General features: G+C 41.6%; 1 protein-coding gene across 1 annotated transcript; it reads right to left on the reverse strand.

Annotated features, from left to right (window-relative positions):
* Positions 1-708: 708 nt before the first annotated feature.
* LOC121912502 (trans-1,2-dihydrobenzene-1,2-diol dehydrogenase-like) lies at positions 709-5,350 on the reverse strand. Its single transcript, XM_042435035.1, has 7 exons — positions 4,685-5,350; positions 4,463-4,574; positions 4,199-4,362; positions 2,930-3,182; positions 2,130-2,254; positions 1,763-1,913; positions 709-1,349 (listed from the first exon to the last, which is right to left on the reverse strand). The coding sequence occupies exons 1-7, from the start codon at positions 4,772-4,774 to the stop codon at positions 1,240-1,242; spliced, it is 1,005 nt and encodes a 334-aa protein (XP_042290969.1). The 5' UTR covers positions 4,775-5,350; the 3' UTR covers positions 709-1,239.
* Positions 5,351-16,192: the final 10,842 nt, after the last annotated feature.

The raw sequence follows: 16,192 nt of genomic DNA on the forward strand, positions 1-16,192 counted from the left end.
TACTCATGTCAAGCTATAAACTGTATTTCACAGATAAGAGCTGCAGATATCTTCACACTCCATATCATCCCTTGTGCTATAATGATTCCCAGAGGGATTCTTTTTCTTTTTTCCTTTTTTTTCCTAAGTGACCACCAAGGATGGTCAAAGGTCAGAGGTCATACAATACTAGCCCCCTCGATGCTGGTAAGAGCTGACAGACAAGGACATTGTGGCAGGGCTGATGTTCATCATCATATTACTTAAAGCTGAGTGATCCACCTGAAGCAACCTCTTTGTTAAATAAATGAAATTTAGAATTAGCGCTGTAGCACAGACACAGTGCAAACTCTAAGAAAAAAAAGACATTGGTAATGTAATTTTGTTATTTCTTCTTGAAAAAAAAATATCCGCAGCGCTTTCTCATGATCCATTTTGCATTTGTGGGCTGTATCCTGTATCAATGAGACATCCTCCAGCTTTTAGGAGTCCTGTGAGGCCAAAAGGTTGAGAACAAGTGTTAAATGAGCCATGCTCTTTGCTGACTCATAAAGGCCTTTCTCTGTCCTAACCTTGAACAGCAGACAGTGCAACCTATTTTTGTATGGAGAACATGAATCTATTTGTACATCGCTGTAAGGGTCAGACATGACAGAACACTTTGATTCAAATGTGCTACTCAGAGCCTCTTCTTTTCTCAAGAGGATGATATTTGAAATGAAACATGGCTTTTGCAATCAGTCCTTTATTGGATTCATCAATCATACACCTAACAGTGACAACAGGGTTTGTTTTTACAGGCCTGGGTCTTAATTAAACGATGGTGACATCACAACACTGTGGCCATATTTGTTTACATTGTGATTTGGCTGGTTTACACATGTTTTCAACCTGACATTTTTAATCTGTGTAATAGAAAAACTGACAGTGTTTGTCTATTGTACTGTGTACAATGTGTTTACATGGTGACTCTGGGGTAGCATTATATTTGGAACTATAAAAGGCACATGGAAAACAAACTCCCTAATAACACACCCAAGATTTACATGTTCCACTAATTTACAGATTGCATCTTTAATTCAGTGACAGCACACTCTAAGTCACAGCTTCCTCGGTGACACTGCATCTGCATCAGGCTTTGTCACACAGTGCCATGAGTGATCTGCTTATACCAAAGATCCAAAGCCTGCCTCGAGCAGCTCCCTCTGTTCCATCTGAGTAGGTTTAGGTCAGGTGAAACAGCCTGGTTTTGGAGTGATGTCACTGGCTGTCCTGGCTGAAGACGACTCCCACCTGGTTCCTGATTTCATCCATGATCTCTGTCAATAAGACAGAGTCTGCCAGAGGCATCCGTGGGCTCTCCTTAAGTCCTGCGGATGAAGAGGAGTCATATTAACCATGTGGTCACAGTTTAACAGGGAAATCAGAATGACAGAAAGACCCGTCTGTTTATAACAGAGTTTAAATCATGCACATATTCACAATCATGCATAAATTATGTAAGCAGGGATGCAAAGATTATGTAAATTAATGTAGGAAGCAAATCATAGGAGTGTAATACTGTGCAAGCTAGAGGACATTCCAAGGACTGATAACAGCAGTGATTCTGAATCAATCTGATGAGTTTATTAGTGTATGACTACTCATCTTTTTCATCTTATTTCACTGAATTGCAATGTCTTCCTTTCAAACTCACCTTACCTTTGAAACGGTAGTTTGGGCTGTTCAAACAATTTTATCTCTTTGAAGACAAATACGCACCTTTCCTTTTATCATGACTTACCTTTAAGCAGGCATTGCCTCACTTCCTCTGCCTCATAGCAAAGCCCAGTGCTGTTGGTGAAATTCAGAGGGAGGCAGGGTTCAGGCAGTGGGTACTCCGTCTCCTTGTCGTTCACCACCAGAGTTGTAGGACAGTGCATGGGGCCAAGGACCTAAAGGGCAAAAACAAAGGGCATTTTTTGCGTCAATTGAATCCTTAAACTGGTAATTCATCTAACATACTGCATGTGCAGCGTGTATAGATTTGTGGCTGAATACTTCAATTTAATCAAATGTGAAAGTAATTAGCAGTCACTTCGGTCTTTGCATGTCTCAATCATTTCTCAATTAAATCAAATGTCTTGTACAGGACTTGTTGCATAACATACTTTAATGGAGCCCTTAGTGCCACTGATGACAGCATCATTTGGAAGTCGAGCAGCAATCGAAAAGGTACAGAAGGCCATTCTCTTCCTGGAGAACTTCATCACCACAACCACTGACTCATCCACTCCTGACAAACATGTAAAAACAGTAAATCATGACAAGGGTCAATCAAGTTTTTGAGCTATAAATTAATTAAGGAATGCTAACAATACTGCTGTTTATATCAGTATTTTTCCAGTTCTATTCAGTTCAGTTCACTTCAGGTCATTTCCGGGCACACTTTACAGACACGCTTCACTTAGGTCACTTCAGTTTAATTGTATTCAGCATGACTTTTTGATGAAATAAGAGGTGTCAAATATACACCATGAAAAAAATATTTTCATGCATTCATTAAATTGACAAATATGTGACATGAAGGTAGATAAAAGAAAATTACACATATAATGTGATGGTCTTACGTTGAAGGATATCTCGCTGTGAGACACGCAGTTACATACTCCCCTGCCAGTTTTACAGCATTACTGTATTCTCAGGGGAGGATTTGGATTAGTGTGACATTTTAAAGATAAGTCTGGGATTTTCTGTGTGAAGAATTCTTCCCTAAGGTGTTTACATTTTGGACAGTTCATGAAAATGTGTTTTTTTTTTTCCTCTACGTCACACAGGGGATTCTTCTTTTCCTCTTTTTTTATGGTAAGCAGTTTCAATCACCAATTTGTGATCCCTGATTCATGCTGTGTGGGTAATGATACTAATCTACATCCCACCTCTGCTGTGTGACCTGTGTGCTGAATCATACCTGAGTCAAGCAGCACCCCTGTGGCTTGGATGGATTCTGGCCTCTCCCCATTGAACACCATCAGCACAAACTGCAGGCAGTACACTCCAATATCCAGCAGAGCGCCTCCGCCTAACTCCTTCTCCACCGAGCGGGGGATGTGTAGCTGAGGAGAACCGAAGTAGGCCTTTACCAGCTTCACCTCACCTACTGCCTCCTCAGCCAGCAGCCTGCGCACCTCAGCGTGCACAGGGAAACAGCGGGACCAGATGGCCTGAGAGGGACAGAGCAGACAGTTTATATTGGAGTTTCACCTGAGAAGCTGTTTATTACCACAGCCCTCCACTTCCTGTATGAGCACCGTGGCAGATGTGCTTGTCATACATGACATGACAACATGTTTTCCTCTACCATGAGCTATAAATATTCCCAGGACATGCAGGGTTATACTTCCTACATGAGTCCCCTGTCTGCACTCATAGCAATGTACTGCAACTATTTACCAAACTGTATGAGAATATGAATTGCAAATTGTTTCCAAAATCTAGTAGTTTTACACCTAGCAGCCACCTGCAGCAGTAGTGTCTGTGGCAGATTAAAGCAATCATTCAAAATGTTGGGAAATATACTTATTTGCTTTCTTGCTGAGAGTCAGAAGAGAACATCAGTACCACTGTCAAGGTAATGACCAGCTGCTGGTTAGCTTAGGTTAGCATAAAGACTGGAAAGAGGGGGAAACAGCTAGCCTGGCTCTGTCCAAAGGTAACAAAATCTGCCGTTCTGCACCTCTAGCTCACTTAACACATTATAAATCATTTGTTTAATATGTTTAAATTTTAAAGAAAAAACGACAGGTTGCAGCTTCACGATGGGTTACGTGCCACACTGTTTCTTGACCTGGAGCAGTAACTTCATTCCTATGCTATACATAGCTAACTGCTGATTGTAGCAGTATATTTACCAGGCATATCTAACTGAGTTATCAGTTTCACCAAACTCTCAGCAAGAAAGCTAATAAGAGTATTTTCCAAAATGTTGAAATATTCTGTTCCTTTTCTATTCTTAACGGCAACAAAAACAAAATATTTTTCTGTACATTCATTTGCATTTTCTAAAGATGAAGATAAATGTGTGTTTATATTATCTTCAAGTTTTCACAGCCAAACACTCTCTTCTTTCTTGTGTTAGCTCCATATCTGAACCTGTAATGACCCCTACTGCCAGCTAGTGGCCCCTAAGCATCATGATCTACATCGAATGCCTGAATGACTGATATCCTTTCAACCTTACCTCCATCAGGAAGACATTGTTTTTCTTGGCAATGGTAACGAGGTCTTTCACCTGCCTGGAGTTCATAGCAAAGGGTTTCTCACATAGGACATTCTTTCCAGCTTTGAGGAACAGCAGGCCAATTCGCCAGTGCTCTGTGTGCAGCACCCCCACGTATACAATGTCTGTGAGGACACAGATGTTCCAGGCTCAGCTTCAAGCAGTAACACCAACACGACATTATCTCTGCCTGTGCAGCGAGGCTGTTCATAGCTCTTAACTCACCAATGTCTGGGTCGTTGGCCAGCTCTTCATAGCTGCCATAAGCCTTAGGAATACCATGCTTCTTGGCAAACTCTTTGGCACGCTCCAAGCTCCTCGATGCAATGACTGCTATCTGTACATGAGAGAAAAACACAAACACAGCTCTGTCAGCAGCTCTGGTCAGTGCACGGGAGACATCCTGTGTGACAGTAAAGATGTAGTGAGCTTGTTTGGATAGAGTACCTGGTGATCTCCAGGAGGCAGAGTCTTCATGGCCACACTGAAATCATGGCTGATCTTCCCTGCGCCACAAAGTCCCCAACGGGTTGCCATGTTGAAATGGATGGTAAGTGACAAATGAGCTGGGTGGTGCTTTAGTAAAGCTCTGAGCTACAGGCGAGTTGTGACCTTGGGAAAGGATGCACGTTCAGGGGAAGAAACGTACTAAACTGTCATGCCTTAGAGCCAGCAGCACTTCAGCGAGAAGGCTCCTGCATTTATATTCCGGGGAGGCAGCATGTGTCACCTCCTTTCTGCTCCCACCCTGAGGTAAAGGGTGTAACACACACACACACACACACACACACACACACATACATACACACATATTAACACACACACACACACACATCCTGCTGTGTTGTTGCTGATACAGGCCTTTCAATCTGGGCTGAAGTGGTTTGCACCAGTTGTCTCTAACAATCTGTAACTGGGCTATCAATGGTGCTCTCGCCCATCATTAACACGCTCAAGGGGAATAAGTGCACAGTTTAATGTGTACAGAGCAAGGGTTCACCTTGCCCATAGATCAGCAGGTCAAGTATTGGAAGCAGGAGCTGCTTTGTTTCCCACTGAGAGAGAGGCACTGATTAGCCTGTGATGGTTTGACAACTGCACAGAGGCCAATGATTAATCTGGAGTCTCATGGATTGCTGGGATAAATAGCTGGGTTCACAGAATGTGTGTGGCCAGTATTTAACTGGCCAGTAAGCTGAGCCAGGATGACTATGGAAAAGCATCATCTCAGTTGCCCTTGAGCTAAATATTATCTGTTTAGCCAGACAAGGTGGTTGTGTAAACTTCCTGCCACATGCTGCCAGTAGAGGACACTGTGTTGTCAGCAGAGTTTACTTTCTCTCTCAAGTCTGAGGATTTGGCATGGCTCATTGCAAGGAATTATATAAAGGTTTGCAAAATCAGGTGAACCAAGAAGAAGGCAGATGCACTGCCAGAGGTCATCAAAACAGTGTTGATCAGTTTGTAAGGAAAAGAAAATATTTTCATCTCAGGATGGTTACACAGCATTCCTATAATTTCCCAAATGTTTTACACATTTTGTGTTTTTAACATCTTCTCTTCTGCAGTAAAAATATTGTAGATACATACACATTTATTTTGACCTACATTAAAATTATTATCTTGTCCAATAATTCCAGTCTGTATATGATTTTTTTCTCATTTTCTCATTTCCTGCAGGTACTGTATTATGATTGGATTTTACATGAGAACATAGTGTCAGTGTCAGCAACGTCTTCATTATGAAAGAAAATAAATTTTGTCAATGACTCTCCTCGCTGGCTGCTTTCCTTTTGTGTTTCACTTCCAAATGAATTCTGGGAGCTGTGTGCCGTTGTCATAACAACAAGGTACCAGCTGGGCAATTTGTATGCAAATGGCATTGGGCTTGGCCTGATATCCCTGCCTATACCACAGGACCTGGTTGCCATGGGAATACCCAACTCCTCCTTGAGTAATTGTTTTTTTTCTTCTTCACTTTTTTGGGGGAAAAGACAACAGCACTTATCTGGCAGGACTACACAGTGACATCACCACAAGTGCTAAGAAAGGAGCTAGTGAGTGTGAGTGAGAAGGTGTAACCTGACAAGGCAAGTGCAACTAGATTTTGAATTGGTGTGAAGTACTGAATTGATTCTGTGCTGCCTGACTTGACTGCTAGCAGACGGGCACGCAATGCAGAGGCTCAGGTGGCGAGAGAAGGGTGTTCTGGACAAGACTTGGACAGGGTCGCCTGACAGCCGTGCACTGGGACCCCACCGCTCAGCTGAGCCATGGATGCCTACTTTTCAGGACACACTAAAAGCCAGCCGCCCTCCCCTGCTTGCACTCAAGGTCATGAGGAGAACAATCTTATAGACTGATCAAATTTTCAGTTCTAATGATGAGTGGTCATCACAAGGTGGAGTTTGGGGCCCTGAGCTTCTGAGTTTGCACAGCCTGGCACAGGGATGGAGGTGGGCAGTAATGACGGCTCCAGAAAGTGAACGGGGATGAGCCAAGTCATTCAGAAACCTGGCATACAGAAGGAAGCCAGCGCCTCATTAATTCAGCATGGCCAGGATGATTGCCTTCCTCTCCTATTGCTTCTCCCTGTCTTTATTTGATTAAGAATTCATGCATTATCTATTATCTGCTTCCCCATTCCACCAGTCCATGGAAGTATGGCATGGGTCACGTGACCGGTCACAACAGTTTCCTTAGGGGTGGATCATTTTGTCTGTGAAGGTGGTTGATCACAGCAGACAGTTTTGTTTCACACATTGTCAAGTTATGTCATTTGTGTAGCTTGTTGTCAGAAAGACTCCGTCCCCCTTTGTCATTGACAATGGCAACAAACCAGTGTTACTCTAAAGCCTCTAAACTCGAATTCTGTGTGTGATCATGTCAATACTTTAAAAAAGTATTTTTTGGAAAAGCCTGAAAGAGGTTACAACCCAAACTGAGCAAATAAGAAGATTTTTTTTAAAGCTTGCTTCTTATTTGTAAAAAAATATTGGTGTTGTTTAGCTCTTATTGAATTTAACATCATTTTTGAAGACACTAATAGATACAATGCGGCTCTGCAAGACCAGTTACCATGTAACAGCTCCGTATTTCATCAGTAACTTCAAGTTAATGGGAAATAAAAAGGACCAGAGAGAGGCACCTTAATCCTATTTTGATTGATGTGGATATGCAGAGGGTTTTTTCCTCCTCCTCCAGCTGTCAGTGTAAGTGAGAGCCATCTTGCTGCTGTGTATTTTTCTTTTTTGGGGGGGTGGGGAGTTAGATGGGACTGTATTGCAGCAGTTATGGGAGCACCATCATTCCTTCATCTCTGTCTCAAGGTCACTGCAGAGGAAGGGTGACAGGCTAGACAAGCGCCAGGAAGTGCCAGCCATTTTGAGGGGAGGTTGGGAGCTTGATGAATCCAGGGAGGGAGAGGGAAGTGTGCAGCGAGGAGTAATAAGTCATTTTGTCAATGCTACAGCATGTTCTGATGTGTGGGCCGGGTTATTTTTTTTTCCATTAGAAAAAGTGTGATAGAGGGAGACTGAGAGGAGCAAGCAGAAATAGGAGCCTTTGAGCCGCCCAGCATTGTGCCGGCCCTTTGAGAGTCCTATCACTGTCTGCAGCACACACACACACACTGAGAGGCTGAGCTGTGGAGCAAGAACAGGCTGGACCAGAGCTGACTAGTTTAGCAGCCCTGCATCAAGGCGTTAGTGCTGATGGGGAGGGGAATGGGACGTAAAGTCAGTACAGCCACACATGATATTACATCAAATTACCATTCTTCATTCTGTGTTTCCAGAGGGTTTTTTCAGTCAAAACCACACTTTCCATGCTGGGGTGAGTTCTGCTGTCTCTGCCCTCTTCATATGGCTACTGCACAACACTCCAAGATGTAAACACTCACAGGAAAGACTCATTGGGCAATATGTCTGCAGGCTGGTTATCACATGGTTGATAATTTCATTCTAGCCAGTAGGGGTGTGCCCGAATATAAATACGTTATTCAGCAAAGCACAAATAGTGGGGTTTTTTTTAAGGAATACTTGCTTCATACAAATATTTCAAAAATTATTTGTTTTCGGGAAGAGAAAAGACCAAGTCAAATAACAGTGCGCAGGTAGGATGCATCGCTATCTCAGTCTCTCTCCTCTGCGCTGCCATTACGTCTATCAGCAGGTCTCAACAAGGAGAGTCACATCCACCTGCTACATGACGCACATTTCCTAATTTGGACATCATTCCCAGAATTAGGGGTGTTCCCCAGAGATAAAGCTGAGCTACTGACACAAGTGAAGTGCTCCCAAGGGACTCTCCATAACCTGTTGTTCCCCTTCTCCTTTCCACAAAGTTAGGTTGTTAAAAATAGGCAATAAATAAAGTGCAAAGCAGGAATCGTCTTTGAAGTTCCTCCCTACATGTTACATGCTGTTGTCATGTTATGGGTGTATAAATAGGTAGAGGTCTGTCTGCAATGAGGCGACGACTAAAGTCTTAGCTCAGTAGTCAGCGCAGTCGTCTATGATCTGGGAGACTCCAGTTCGAGACTCAGTGTGGGGACCTCCTTTGTAAGCATGTTTATTCAACATTTATTGCTACACTTTAATTTTCTAAAATTAAAAGCATAATAAAAACCCAAACAGGATTTTTAAGCCTCTTTCCACTTTTATTCGAATACAAATACAAATAATTTTGCTACCTCAACAAATACAGATACAAATACAAATACTTTCATGATTACAAGTGTGATAAAATATGTCTCCTTTTCTATAGTGTTTACATCTAATGGAGCCGGGGGTTTTACCAACCAACAAATGAAGCCCTTTGAGAAGAGGTTTTGCCTCTGTGGGGAATGTGTATATCTGTTTGAGTGCTGAAGAAGTTGTCCAGTTTATCAGTGTTGTTGTTTCACTGAGTAAGTACTATCTATCTCTATTAACTGCAGCCTGAATCTGGGGAACATGTGACACACTTTCTCTCAATCTCACTCTTTATTCTTCCTTCTTTCTCTCAAACACACAAAAACAAGTTGTGTCTCTATCTACCGTGGTGCTAACTTGTTTTGGCTGGCTGGGATTGTGTGAGGTGATACAGAATCCATCACAGAGCCCCTGCTGAGGTGAGAGTGGTAGACATGGCAGGAGCTGAGACATGGGGCAGATACCAACCTTTGTTGTCAAGCTGATAAAGTCCATTTGGGTTTGAGGAATGTCCATTATGGAGTGTAGATCCATCACCTCCAAGATGTTTTGCATGTCCTGAGGAGAAGCAGTATCAGGGTCATGATGTCTGCATGCACATGGAATACAGCTGAGGTGGAGGTCGCTATGACCTTAGATTAACAAGTTTTTCCTCGATGTGGAACCGTTTTATAAAGGGAAAGTTGTTGTCCAGGAACATCAGAGTATCATCAGAGCTGGTGGTAATTGAGTGGTTTGCTAAAGGGCAATTATCAGAGCAGATGCTTGCTAACTCCAATTACCTACCTTTGCAAGCTAGTACAAATGTCATAATGACTCTGGTCACTGATGGAGATAGTAGGTCCAAGAGGAGGGTAAAACAAGTGGGTGCCACTTCATAATAATGCATAATTCTTCATAAGGGGTGTGTAAGTTGTAATTAATTGCTTTATTAGTTGTTAATACATTAATTTTTAAATGTTTTTATTTATTTATGGATTTTGGTCTCGATGCTCTGCAGCTCAAAGTGATCTTCCTAATGAATTAAAAGGCAACAAAGAAGCTAAAAGGCAAAGCAAATTTGTCCTTATTAAAGACCTACTACTGATGTATAAGGTATTAGTAAATGCTTTATTAAAAACCCCATTGGTTATAACTGCCAACAATCAAGCACAATTTAAAAAAATGTGACTGAAGTTGATTGATTCATAATGAATACTCTCTTTATTGTAACCTCTAGACGTAGTCCGCCTTTTTTCAGTAGGAGTTGAGACCTCCCTGAGCACCCTTCTTCTACCACGTGACAGAAAAACTGTTCACTGAAACCAATGTCGCTGCTTCACCCACCTTTTGATTTCCCACTCCATCAGTGGTCTGTATCCCCCCTGATGGCCAGTCACACTGGCTCCTCTGCGGGGAGGCCGAAGCCATTAAGCAGCCAACACATTCCGCTGCGTCTCCCTGTTTAATTGCCTGATAGGGCTTGTGATATTTTTATCAGCCGCCCTGTGGCGGATGGCTGCTGAGAGGGGAGACGCGTGTGTGTGTGTGTGTGTGTGTGTGTATGCATGTGTGTGTCTTTACGTTTCATGCCTCGGTACACCCCTGACAAGAGAGCTGCCTGCTTGCTGCAGGAAACCCTGCGCTCCTGTGCACCTGCATATCAAACTGTGTGACCCAGCTTCTCGGCCGTGACATAGCACAGAACATCCATACCTAAATACAGCTCTGGCTTTGACACCCCATCATCATTGTGCTACAGATAATGGATCATGTCCTTATCACTTTGGAGCTTTGTTAAATATTATCACTGAGAAATATTTTTTCCATATATGCAGTAGTTTCTCCACAGTGGTCATAGAGCATGTTTTCATATGGTTGTGAGGTTTAAAGATGGCCCTAGAAAAAATGGTGGATGGATTTATCACTACAAGCTGCTATCAGTATCAGATACGACGGTCTTGCCTAGTGACTTTATATACAGCTACGCAGGTTACACTGGCCCTCTCATGCACCCGCACACACGCGTATGCACACACACACACACACACATGCACACACACTGGTAACGCTTCCTAGCACTTGCCTTCCGGCTGTTAGGTTTATTAACTGTATGCTTGTCCACAGTCAGAGTGATTTAGGGCTTTGCAGTAAGGTGAAGGGAGGAAGAAATGTCAGTGGGGGAGCCAGAGAGAGAGATAGAAAAAGAAAGAGACAGCATAGGATCCTTATTGGGGCTACAGAGCCCACTAACTAGCGGCCAGCATAGAACCAGGGAAAAACCAGTTTGCTCATTTTTCCAGCTGAGTTTTTGGCAGGGGATTAGGAAGTGGATTTCACCTCCCTGGGATCTCTTTGAGTTCAAGCTCTGTCTTATGTGGAGATTATTGAATTCGTTCAGCAACTCCCTCCATGCAGGCTAAGATATTTCACTGCAGCCACTCCACTCGCTGATTGGATACAGTCAGTTAGTCACACCATCTCACAAAGTAAGCACAATTCATCCCAAAATAGGGTAAGTGTAAAACTCTGAACCCTGGAATAAATAAATGAAAGAATCTGCTCAATATTTCATGTTCAGTCTTTCTGAGTGGACAGTAGCATAAACTATAATCTCAGTCAGTGCCGTCACAAGTAAAATGAATCAGAATCTATTGCACTTAAAAAAATTTTTTTTAATTTTCTGTTTGAAGACCGAAATGTTTAACTTATGGTACGATATGGTACGATAATGCAGGTTATTGAGATATTAGCATTATTTTCATTCTTCACTAAGAGTCACTAAACTAGCAGATTTTTGCTTTGTTGGTCTGGATCATAAAGATCAACTAAACTATTGCTTCTCACGCAAATATATATTCTTCTAATAATATAACTAATAGTGACTAATGTAATAAATAAAGGAATAATGTAAATAAAACTATCTGCTGTCTCTATGCACTCTGTGTTTGGGTGTAGAATTGTAGTAGCACATATTTTTGAATGGCCATACTACTATGAAATCATGTTACATAGCTATATACACATAATACGAATACAAATGCAAGTGTTCTGACCATTCATCATTACATGTACTGATCCTGGAGCTGTGCAGGAGAACTGATCTAATTTATGCCACTACATAAATAGAAGTTGATTTTTGACTGCTATGGAGGAACTTCTCTTGTTTGTTTCCAGGTATGGCAGTCCTTAACGCCTTACATTTTATTGTAAAGATGACGGTCACTAGCAGACTTAATCAGCTGTAGCTAGCTAGCTCCATGAATTGGTTCAAAATACCATGTCTGGCTGACTTTTAAATGTTTCCAGCTGACTCGTTTTATAAAGAGAATCTTCTTGAGGGTTCTTTAATATGCACTTGATGCTACATGATATTGTGCTAAAAGGCTAAAGCTGCATGTCTCATACAAAAACAGTGAGCATTCTCAACAGCTGATGATCCAGTAGACATGACATAGTGCGGCAACTAACGATTATTTTTTATTAATTAATCTTCCAATAATTTTCTCAATTAATCATTTTGTTTATAAAATGTCAACAACAGTAAAAAAAAAAATGCTTGTTATAATTCACCATCATCGATTATCAATATTTGCAGATTAATTTTCTGTTGATTGATTTATCAAATAATCAATCGTTGCAGCTCTAATATAACAGCATTGTTCTGTAAGATAGTGTGAAGCTAGTTAATCCGGGGTACCAACTTCTGCCCTCTACTAGGTGATTTAGAGTCCCTGAATTTAAATCCAACAGGTTGAAGAATTCTTCTACACATCAGTCTATCCTGATACTTAACCAAGATCAATGTTTTGCTAATTGAGTTCTGAATCCAGATGATATGATGTGATATGTATGATTATTATGATTGTGTTATGTATGGCTATGAAAAGTCTCATATGTGTATCTGTATGCTTAATATCTGCACACAGGAAGATTTTCAAATCTTAACTGATTTTAAAAACGTCGGAGACCACAGACATAACGACAGATTTAACCGATTTTTAATATTTTAATTGTATAAATGCACACACGAGATGAACATGCTTGGAGTTTATACTAAACGATATCAGAGCGGTGATTCCTGGTACTATCCCACACAAACTCACATGATCAAATGTGACCTCAGAAAAAAAATAAACATTGAGGCGGACTGTCGTCGTCTTAATACATCCATGGTCAGTTGGTTGCACTTGTGTGTGCTATATTTTGCACCGAAAAACAAAAATAGAGAAAAGAAACTGTGGATGAAGTCATGGCTTACCAACAAGTCCTCCAAATTAAACAACCACACAGGTGTTTTGCACCTGCATTCCAGAATGACTCATTGAAGTATGTTCAGAATGACCCATTGGAGCATAACGTGCCGCTTTCCAAAACCATTACAAATCATTGTTAAAAAATAATAATGTTTTATGATGTGACAACGCTGTGGTTAAGGTCTGGTTGGGTTAGGCACAAAACCACTTGGTTAAGATTAACGAAAGATCATTGTTTGGGTTAAAATGATCACTTGAAACGTGGTTAGTACTTCCTTAAAGTTAGGCAACCTCCATCGTCGTGTCAACAGTAAACACCAGTTGATGTTTTTTTTAAAAATGTCCTGACTTACGGTTGAAACAGGAAGCAAACAGTGGTCTCCTGCAGCTAAGTCCACTTTTTGCCATCTAACTAACTATATAGACAACCACCCAACCTGCCTCCTCCTAAGAAGGAAGTCACCTCATATTGACGTCATCTGAACTGTGTCACTTCCCCGGAACAAACATAACCATAGGTTCTTTTTAGCGACTGAATTTATGACCCATAGTGTTTTTCTTGGGAGGACAGGCTCTGGCTTATACATTTTGCAGCATGAACTGGAAGTGAGTTGGAAATAAAGTTTTGTTGTTAATCTCAAATGCTTGTCCCCCTTTCCTACCGTCCACCTAGCTCAGCAGTCCTATTTGTGCTGATGGCAGCCATGTTTCTGTTCTACACAAGTATGCAACATCCGGTTGGTGATGCTTCTCGGTCAGCTCGCACTCATTTGCTATTGCTATTCCTTTCACACTACAAGATTTCAAGTCATAAATATCAAATCATAAATAAATCATAAATATCAATGTTTGATATTTAGGATTCGAAATTGGGGAACACCGATCCAGTCCGTAACATTAAGACTATGTCTGTAACCCCCTCATACTACAGGATCATTTGGACAGACCAGCCTCCAATCGGGAACACCCTCGCAATTGTCGAGAGAGGTGAATCAAACCCAACATACCCAATTATCTTCTAGTGTGAGGCCAGCATAAGTCGCAAAATGAATTTCAGTGTAAGCTGACAATAAAGTTGTATCGTAAATGTAGAGTAGGTATTGGTCTTACTACAGCTCTACACACAACATGTGGGGAAAGCTCAGACCAAGGCTTGACAGATCTGTTGTGCCTAGTTACATTCGCTAAGCTATGATTGGAAAATCGCTGTTAGATGGAGGGGTTTAGTCTACGGTCAGTTCGGTGAGCAGGAAATAGGAGCGAGGGCAACAGTCGCCAAACAAGAAATACAACAAGCACTGCTGTCTCTTCTAATCATGGAGAAAAGAGCATGTTAATCTAAACCTCTATGCCGATGACACATAGAAATCATGAAATATTCAGAGTTGAACTGCCTCATATAATCCCAAAGGCTGTGCCACGATTAGAAATGAAGTTGAACTGGATGTTCAAAAACACCGCCTCTTTCTTTTCCTGTTTGTCTGTCTCACACTCTTCAGGAACACACACACCTACACTCACCCCAGCCACAGACACCCTCCATCGCTCACTCATCACCTCACCAGTTTTTTCCTCTTCCCTGCACAACCCTCTCACATTGTCCTCCTCCTTCCTACACTATCTCTGCTCTGGGTTTTCTCCTTCACCCCCTCCTCCATCCCTCTTATCATACACAAAACACACACATTTGTACATACTGACATACTTACAGCATTTGTGTCCTGGCACACACACTTACACACACTCATAAACACAGCCAAAGAGGCACACATGTGAGCACACACACAATACAATTTTCCTCACTCCTCCCTCTTGTTGTTTTTTTCTCTGTTTTGCTCTGGGGAAGTTGGCACCGTACTGTAACTGTCTATTGAATCCACTGCTGTGAGCTATGTGGTTACACACTAACATACACTCACACACAGTCAATTACATGCAATGTAAATCTTGATCATTTTGCAAATAAAAAAATATTCCCTGTGACACACCTAAGGAAGAAACATCAAAGGTACAATAGCTCAGAATGATCCACTTCTGCTAATGAAAGTGAGTCATCCTTTATACAAATTAGCATCAGCTTCCTTCATGCTATGCAAAGACTCTATAGCCTCTGTGAAACCCGCTTCATGAGATGGATGTTGGTACTAATACAAAGATGAGGTTTTGTAGGGAACACACATGACTCCCAACCACATCACTTCTTTTTTTTTTTTTTTTTAATGAATGAACCCTGTTTTGTATTTTCGGCCACAAGTCCGTTTTTTCATCATGTAGCTCTCTCTGTCGATGAAAGGCTGACATAATTGATACAAACCTGCATTGCTGGAGGTAGGAGGAGAGAATACCTGGATGATCTTCACATCTCCTAAAGCTGTATGTGACTTCTTTCTTTCTTAAGTCCTTTCTTGTAAAAGCACAGAAAATATTTCAAAGTGCCCTTTGCAACAGCAGCCAGAAGTGGATCAGGTCAATAAGAAATGTCAATAAATACAGAGGTATTTTATAATTTCAACCATGCAGCCATTGTGTTAAACTTAATTAATTTTGCTGGAGGACTCCCTCTGCACCCACTTCTGAGCCCACCTCTCATTCTTCTATCATCTCTGCCTTTGCCTCCTTCCCCTCCCACCGCTCTCCCCCCTCCATAGCCCTATTTTTATAAAGGATGCTGCTGATTGTTCAACAGACAGTCCTTTATGCCTTATGGTTAGATCTATTTCTGACTCTTAAGCACACTAGAGGTGGTCAGCAATAGGGAATTTTTGTGCTCGATAATGAGAAAAAAAAAATCATTCAGCGAAAGGCCTCTCTGCTTTCCATTTACTAACCTCTAACAATCACAGCTGATTCTGATTTCACTCAGCACTGGTATATGTAACAGCTCTCCTGGGCTATATGACATAACATTACAGGCCACTTGACATATAAGGACATTGACTGCAAGGTTGACTTTGACTCTCTGCCATCTGTTACCTGGTTGAAGGGAAACGTTTTGTTTAGGTATAAGATGGCTACCTCAGGAATGC

This window comes from Thunnus maccoyii, chromosome 1 (assembly GCF_910596095.1).
Source record: "Thunnus maccoyii chromosome 1, fThuMac1.1, whole genome shotgun sequence".
In the NCBI taxonomy this organism is placed as follows: Eukaryota; Metazoa; Chordata; class Actinopteri; order Scombriformes; family Scombridae; genus Thunnus; species Thunnus maccoyii.